The sequence below is a fragment of the Aulonocara sp. 'chitande type north' Nkhata Bay genome, linkage group LG19 (assembly GCF_057382095.1).
Source record: "Aulonocara sp. 'chitande type north' Nkhata Bay isolate Kocher_YH1m ecotype deep benthic linkage group LG19, A_spYH_male_GT1.1, whole genome shotgun sequence".
NCBI classification, from domain to species: domain Eukaryota; kingdom Metazoa; phylum Chordata; class Actinopteri; order Cichliformes; family Cichlidae; genus Aulonocara; species Aulonocara sp. 'chitande type north' Nkhata Bay.
The window spans coordinates 26,901,323-26,909,901 of record NC_141362.1 but is presented as its reverse complement, the minus strand read 5'-3'; the positions used below and the strand labels follow the sequence as shown (position 1 = coordinate 26,909,901).

General features: G+C 41.5%; 1 protein-coding gene across 2 annotated transcripts in view; it reads left to right on the top strand.

Annotated features, from left to right (window-relative positions):
- Positions 1-6,073: 6,073 nt before the first annotated feature.
- begain (brain-enriched guanylate kinase-associated) overlaps positions 6,074-8,579 on the top strand; it is a 63,126-nt gene continuing 60,620 nt past the window's right edge. For both annotated transcript variants that reach the window (XM_086275822.1, XM_086275823.1), the window contains exon 1: positions 6,074-7,812. In XM_086275822.1, coding sequence (XP_086131948.1) covers positions 6,142-7,812 — 1,671 coding nt within the window. In that variant the 5' untranslated portion in view covers positions 6,074-6,141. The remainder of the gene's footprint in view (positions 7,813-8,579) is intronic.

Sequence of the window (8,579 nt, the reverse complement as noted above, 5' to 3'; positions counted from 1 at the left end):
ATCAAACAGCAGTTGTCTTTGTCAACAAGCGGTTTTATATGGGTGAACAAGCAGACGCTTCAATCTGGGAAAGCTGTAAAAAATATATATATAACCAAAATTTAGCTTTTACTAGAAGTGACCACTGGAGAGCGCTGTTGCATACATAAACAATAGAAGTGATGCAAATCGGCGAGGGTACAGTGCACGTGCACACAGAGCGCAAGTGCGGGCACGTGAGTGTGCATGTGTCTGGGCACATGTCACTGAGCGTGCGCATTTATACAAATGTGTGCAAGAGCTGGTGAGTTTCAATTATGTTAATTTGACCTGTAGCCTCAAATCCAAAGCTTTCATTTACAGCAGTACCATTCATTTCAATTTGCTGCTCTTTAATGGCGTTTTTTCTCCTCTCAAAAGAAAAGGATGCATCATGGCTGTGCTCCCCTTGACAGGAAAATGAGAAATATTGCTTGTCTTGGCTGTCAGATTTCATTGGTCAGGCTGTGCGGCTGACATTTCCTATAGGTGTCTTTTTTTTATTGCCTTGGCATTTAGAGTGAAAGCTATAGCGGATTGCTGTAGCACAAAGCTGGGGAAAGAGAGAGAGAGCGAGAGAGATTGATTCAGATCACTGTTTCCATGACAACGTTGATGTTGACAACAGGGATATGGGGGGGTCTGACATTTGTTTGAGTGCTCATTAATAAAATGGGAAAAGATAACATCATGTGGCTACTGAATGGAAGTGGCTGAAATTATGTTAAAGTTGAATGACTGAGTGCTGGTTTTCTCGCTGCTGGCTTTGGTTTTCTTCAGTAGCAAATGGGAAATTGGCTCACGCTGAGTTTAACCATGTAATAATATGTACAGGCTTAAATGTGTTTGCCAACAGGAGTGCTTACTGTGGGTCCTAATGCACAGTGAAACCACAGTAAATATCCATCCCGTGATTTTAGCTGAAAAATACACAGCCTTGTCTGTATTGAGAACAAACAGCTCCTGCTAGAAGCACTTTACCAAACATGTATATCGGTTACATGTTTATTTTAGTACAGCTGAGTGATTGGTCAAAAATACCCTGAAGGTAATTTGTCAATGCGTTGATGATAGTGCTGTCAACGAGGCTCAAGTTTAGAGAAAAATGCCAAATACAGAGCCACACTTCTCTATTTGTGTAAACTTAGAAAGATGTCAAAGCATCTCTCTGAAGAGTTCATCAGGCAGATGCTTGAAGGGATTAAATGAGGCATCTGATCTTTTTGTTTCAGTTATGGAAGCTTTGGGGAATCATGATGTGCTCAGTGGATATGATGAGTCGGCAGAGATCTTATTAGCAAAACCGTTGTGTATTATTCAAAGAGCTAGGGGGTGTTTCTGTTGCTGCATCTGATTAAATTATTATTATCCTTTGGGTTTGATTTGAGTTTTGACAGGCAGAGCTTCTCTTCAAAAACTGGTGCTAAAAAACAAGACACAATGAAATGGCTGAATTACAAGCTTTTTGGCACATGTCTCTCAGCACACTAGTTTACCCACAAAGGTTCTGCTGAAAATAGTGCTATAAAGGATTTCCCCATTTCAATTTATTTGGAAAAGTTTGGGGTGCCCTAGAAAGATCGGGATAGCTTTACAACAGTAAAGAAAATGTAGGAAAACAAGAGTCTGGAGTGCTACCAAGTATCTTTTTGATGTAAAAGGTTCCTTGTTTCATCCTGGATTGTGAACCTGACAATCTTTAATCCTTGACCCCTGACTTTCTTGCATCTTTATCTTGGTTCCTGTTATTTTGTGTGATACCCAGGTGCTTGTGGCTGTGCAGTATGCCCACTGTCTTGCCTTCTGCCAGCTACTTCGGTCAAGATAACCTGTCCTTTTTTTGCAAACACTGAGCCACACTTATTTTGTCTGAATTACTATGATGTCCTGGTGAGGTGGATCAGTGAGTTTATCTCTGACTTGCTCCTGGTGTACAGCTTGATGTCGTCCATGTACAGGAAGTGGCTGATTGCTACTTCATTCCTGAATCTCTATCCGTATGTGCTCTTTGGTGTGGTAGCAGAGGCTGGTGAGGCCTATGCAGAATAGGGACAGTACATTACATTGGTATAATCCACACATGATACTGACTTGTGCTTTTGAGGTTGTCTTTAGTTTTGTCTTGAACAGTCCAATTGGTGTTATCACTGCACCATTAGCCTTGTATATGCCAAGCACTTCAGTATCCCTATGTGGGGCATTGAGTTCTACGCTTTCTTGTAGTCAGTCCTGGGCGACTCAGGTTAATATGCCTGGTTTTGGAGTCGTGGTGTACTGCTACATCAACCCCAGTTGGTGCTTTGACCCTCTGGTGTTGTTTCCAATGCCCTTCTGAGCTGCACTCATGTGTTGACTTATGTTCATACTCAGATTGGTTGCTATGATGCCTGTAAGGAGTTTACAGGCAATCGCCCTGTCATGACCATGATTGTTCTGTCCTGTGTTATCCAGTCTGGGTGAGTAACTGTTTTTAGCAGCCCCACTTATTGTGCTGTCAGAGTCCTGATGCTGTTGGACGTCTACTTTAGTGATGTCAACTGGATCTTGTTCTGGGATGTTTAGGTCCACTGGCCACTTGGTATTGTTGTTGTGTGATTCCTGTTTCTCCCCAATGTTCCTATAATATTTATCAGTCTCAGCTCTTGGTGGGTCTAATGGTGTGTCAGGTAGTCTTTATCCAATCGATCCCTTGCAGCTAGGAGCACACCCGCTCAACTAACACCCTTCCTTGATTTAACTCCATAGGGATTTGTCTCTGCACATATTCTGGATCTCATGTTCAGGTGGTTCTGCGAGTGTTACTGTGACAGTGTCATATACAAGCTTATTGATTCCTTTTACCACAGTTGCCACAATTATCATTCACAGCTCAGTGGATTCATTTGTCATGTGTCAGGTGTCTGGACATCATTTAGTTCTTTAACACTGTTCTCTTCTACCAAGTTTGGTAATTATTTCAAATTAAGTATTTACTCACACTAGAATAGTGTGAGTAAATACCAAATGTAGGGAAATGTAAGGGAAAATGTGTGAAAGAGTAATTGTTACCTAAACCTCATAACTGGTTATACCATCCTTGGAAGCAAAAACTGTAATCAAGCTTTTGTAATGACTGACAGTCAGTGTTTTACATTACTGCTGAGAAATTTTGGGCCACACTTATTCTGCTGCACAACCTAAATATGCTTGTGGACATGAGATTATCGCCAGACATTTGCTTTTTCTGGATTTCTGGATTTTCTGAGCAGAATCCATGGTTACATCAATTACAGCAAGTCGTCCCAGTCCTGAAGCAGCAAAAGCCCATGACATTACCACCATGTTTGACTATTGGTTAGATGTTCTTTTTATATGCTATTGAGAAACAGTGTGGTGGTGGAAACTGTGTTACTGTCGGCTGAAGACAATGAAGAGAAGAAGGAGAAAGTGTAAAGGGGCAACAAGAGAGAAGGAAAGTAGAAGTCTGGAGGTGAGAGTAGGGACTCTAAATGTAGGGACTATGACTGGTAAAGGGAGAGTTGGCTGTTATGATAGAGGGAAGTAAGTTACATATATTGTGTGTGTAGAAGACCAGGTGCAAAGCAAGCAAAGCCAGGAGCACTGAGAGTGGATTCAAGCTATTTTAGGTCATTCAAGATTCTTAAATGGAAAAATATGCAGATTCTTTTTATACTAAATTTGCACAGGCTTTAAAATTTTTACCTTAGGTATATTACCTTAATTTATGGCAAAGTACCACTGTCTCAGCAAAGCTGCAGCAGCAATTTTAGTTTCTATAAGGTGTGAGGACGAATAAAGATAAATTGTATCACAGAAGAGCTGCTATGCATGCTGGGGATGATCCTCTTGGTCTTTAAACAAATTAATTATACCTGCTGTCAGAAAAATTTTAAATCTAATTACTGTCAAACATGTAAAACCCCCTCATCGGTAGGGAGCCTTATAAAAACAAAGATATCCTTTGGATTTCCATTATTTGGTGTTCTCTATGCTACTTCCTCTATCAAGTACCCTTATTTTTAACATTTTATTAGAGAGGGTACAGCTGTTGGAAGGGATGTTTATTTTCAATAGTTCCACCATCTGCCTCTTTAGCTTCACACTCTTCATTTGCAATGAGGCAGTCCTTTTCCTGCTTGGTTGAGCACCCTGTGTGCCATAATAATTCATGCACAGGAGGAAAAACATACCAAGGGGCACTTAAAAACAATATAAAGCAGAAGAGAAAAAATAAGGCAGTGTGTTTTTTTGGGGGCAGCACGGTGGCACGGTGGTTAGCACTGTTGCCTCACAGCAAGAAGGCCCTGAGTTCAATTCCACCATCAGGCCGGGGTCTTTCTGTGTGGAGTTTGCATGTTCTCCCCGTGTTTGCGTGGGTTCTCTCTGGGTACTCCGGCTTCCTCCCACCGTCCAAAGACATGCAGCTTGTGGGGATAGGTTAATTGGATAATCCAAATTGCCACTAGGTGTGAATGTGCAAGCGAATGTGAGTGCGAATGGTTGTCTGTCCCTGTGTGTTAGCCCTGCGACAGACTGGCGCCTGTCCAGGGTGTACCCCACCTTTCACCCTATGACAGCTGGGATAGGCTCCCGCGACCCTGAAAAGGATAAGCGGAAGCAAATGGATGGATGTTTTTTTTACTAGTGTTGTCCTCTTGGACTTTTAGGAAGAGATATGTTTTGATCAAGATTCAAACTATGTATCAGCCCACCAGTAACAAGGCTCTAGGATACCGATATGTTAATGTTCATCTTGGGAATTTATGTTTGAGACCAAACAACAAGTTCTGCGAATGAATTAGAATTGAACTGATGTGAATCAATGAAATTGATTTAGTGTTGCAAGGTTTTGCTTCTAATGTTACATTAATGTCTGGTTTATTTGTTTGTTTGTAAAGCCATCACTTTCAGTAGTTTTATTCTATATAACAAAAGGCTTTTCTATTCAGAGAGCTCTTGCCTAAAGTCTCAGAATCACTTGTCTAAACTTAAACTTACTTTTGATTGACCTACATGGCTTCTGATGTGGTTCCCTTTTTCCAGCATTTACCATAGATTAATTAGGTTGGATCTTAATGCTGAATTCTCTTTCAAATCAAATCACTTTTTATTGTCACATCACATGTGCAGGTACATTGGTACAGCACATGCGAGTGAAATTCTTGTGTGCGAGCTTCACAAGCAACAGAGTTGTGGAAAATACAATAACATAAACAGGCCTACAACCGCAAAGCTCTTTATGTGTCGGTTTATAGGGGCAAGGTTTCACTTGTGCACCAACAATGCTCTTACTATCCCAATCAACACGTAGGATAATACGGATGTTCTACATCACATCATGGTCCCTGGTTTTCTTCCTTGTTTTGAATTCTTAGTTAATGTTACTGGGTTTTTTATTCTAGTGTTTGAAGTTTTGAAGTTAGTTTTCATAGTTTTAGTTTCTCTTTATGCTGTACTGCTTTTGTTAACAGCTTAAAATAAAGCTCGCTTTTCATTACACTCCGTCTGCATTTAGGTCCAGCTTACACATCAATCCTGCATGTGGTCACATTATACAGATTTTATCAGAGTCATATAGATCAGAGACCAAGAGTTTCCTTCTATTTGCTATTGTATGTATTTAGTTCTGTCTCCTTTCTTTCCTGTCTTGCCCATATGTGGTCATACTGGTTTGCAGATTTAGGTCCAACACAACAACAATGTGTGACAAATTGATCTGTGTCTGCTTTCCTTGCCTGCTGCACAGAAAGCAGATTTCACATGGTCGCTGTGGTCAATATCACTGACCTGGATATCCAGCTGCTTTCCAACATCATCCATGTCAATACACAAATTCATTATACATGCCCACATACAAACCACTGGTCGCCTGTTGATCTATAATGCTATTTTAAAAAGGAAAAACATAGAATTGATGGAGTTACCATATGGTAATGATTTGGTTGGCATCCAGATGACTATCAGGCCTCTTTGGGATCTCGTTGAATACTGAGCTGGATCAGTGTAAAGTGTGTCACACTGCAACAGCTTGGGTGCACTGTTGGAAGTCAGGACAACTAGGGCAGACAATTAAAACTGGGCAAAGCCAGAGGACAGAAACCAATAGGACTGACTGAGCCTGACATGGTTCATTTATGCGTTTCCATTTCAGATGATGGTCCCAGACTTGAGTCTGTACAGAAAGGATTACCAGAGTCTGTGCAAATTAGAGGAAGGAAGGCAATTTACATGGCTACTTTACGGCGACAGCGTTCCAGAGCAACCTCAACTCGGCAAGATCGTGGTTCCTGCTCTTCTACGGCATCTTGCCCCGTCTTCTCTGGACCCTGCAGTGACCATGAAGAAGAGCCTCAGCTGCGTCGCCAATCCTCTCCTTTACTTAAAGGTTCCTTTTCCAGCCTGCAGAGGTCTGTTTCATGCATGCAAGGATCTTTGTCAAGTCTTGACGAACCTTTGTCTAACTTTCCGAACTCTTTACCCAATCTCAGAGGTTCAGTCTCTCGGATAAAGAGGAGATCACTTGGAAGCCTGGACAACTCCATCCCCAATCCTATTGAGAGAAGTAAAAGCCCTAGTCTACAGAGTGGCAACGGCAGCTCTAGTGATGATGATGGAAGTTGGGATACAAACAGCTGGAGCTCAGTGGCCACCTGCTTACTACGGACTCCTATTAAGCAAGACAGCAATGAACAGTCTTGCAACACTAATCAGGTGTCCTCTGCTGCTGAGGGTGAGGATGAAATCATTTACCAAAATCTTATCATTTCACGTCCTCCTGCTAAATCTGAAAGCAAAAGAGACCATGATCATGAGAATACTTGCACAACACAAAGGAAAGATGCCGGACTCCAAAATATGTCATCATCTTGCAAAAATGCTTCTTCGGTCTTATTCCATCAGTGTGGTGAGAAATCAGAGGACAGGCGCAAGTTCTCACAGTTTCTAAATGAAGTGACTTGCAGGGTCTTAAAATCAAATGGTGGTCCTCTTCAGCAACCGTTCATTTTACGACATAGCGATCTAACTCCTCCACCACCTCCACCAACTCCATCTCGCACACCACTACATTCTGCCTTAACAAATCCACCGCCACCATCGACATCAACAACAAACTTATGGTACAGTCCAACCAGTTCGAACCTTCAGCCGATTAAGGAGTGTGACTCCAAAGATATCACAAGTTCCATCCACCAGTGGAGCAAGACATTACCAAGCTGTAGGATCATAGAGCCGAGAGAAGTCCTAAGGAAAGTAAAAGAAGAGACTCACTCACACCCAGAGCCCAACCAAGAGCTATGTCCAAAGATCCAAGCACAAACCCCTACTGGGAGACATTATCTAGAGACAGACATTGACAGAGTGAGGCAGCTGGATGAACTGGTAGCTAATGGCACCCTTGGGAAAGAGAAAACTGAAAAAGTGCTTGAAGAAGGTATAGGGAGAGTAAAGAAAAGGGAAAACAGGACTCTGTGGGAGAGAAATGGAGGCTTGGGGATGGAAAAAGAGAAGGAGAGGGAAAAGAGAAAAGAAGCCTCCTGGGAGAGAGACAGAGGAGGTGAGAAAAGGAGGGAAAGGGACAGAAAAAGAGAAAAGCTTTGCTGGGAAAAAGTTAGATGGTCAGAAAGAGGGCGGGAGAAGGAGAAAAAAGTTATTCCTACCTGTTATGAGTCACCTTATCCTCATCTGGCTGCCAGTGGACGGAACAACCCCTGCCCTGTCTTCAGCTGGCCGGAGCAGCAGTTTCCGAGAATGTCCTACAGGTCTACCTCATTTCCCAGACCTCTAAATGTTGCTGTGAGTACATTACACTACACTTAATTGTTCGTTTGGTGGTTTGGTTTAAAAATACATATACATAGAACAGAGATCATCTAATGTATGTGTTGGAGTTGAAGTTATTTCCTGAATTAATCAGATTTGATTTCCAACATGTGAGGTGTCCCTCAACACCTCCGTTGGCCATGTCTGCAAACCACCATCTGCTTTTATTAATATGCAATAATGTTCCAGCTGCTGTTTTTGATATGGTATTGAACAGGGTTGCTTTAGCCAAGAATTTATCACCATTTCAAGAGGTATAGTCCAGCAGGAAGTAATTAGCACTATGTCAGTTATGAATAACTACTTCCTGGAAAGCCTGCGTTCTTTAAACTGTGAACAGCTTATGTGAAAACTGCAGAGGATTTTTGCAGTTTGATTTTCAACACAGCGGATCAAAATGAGGACTGCAGATACACATCCCACATACTTTGAATTTTATTACATGATAGACAGTTATTACATCATGCACAGTAACTTTATTTTGCGCTATTGTGAAGATAATTGTCGTGATCATTCTAAGAAATGATCAGTTTGTGTCATGTTTTCTCCTGCAGTAAGAGTAAATGCAGATTGCTGGAAATGAGAAGCCAAATGAATAAGATTACACAAGCCTCTGATGAATTCACTCAGTCTTTATTCAAGGCTTTGATATAGTGTATTGCATCACATTCGTCTTTGTTAGCTGAATATTACTCTTCTCAGACTTATTATGTAGATGTGACTCATTTATGTTTGCTGTT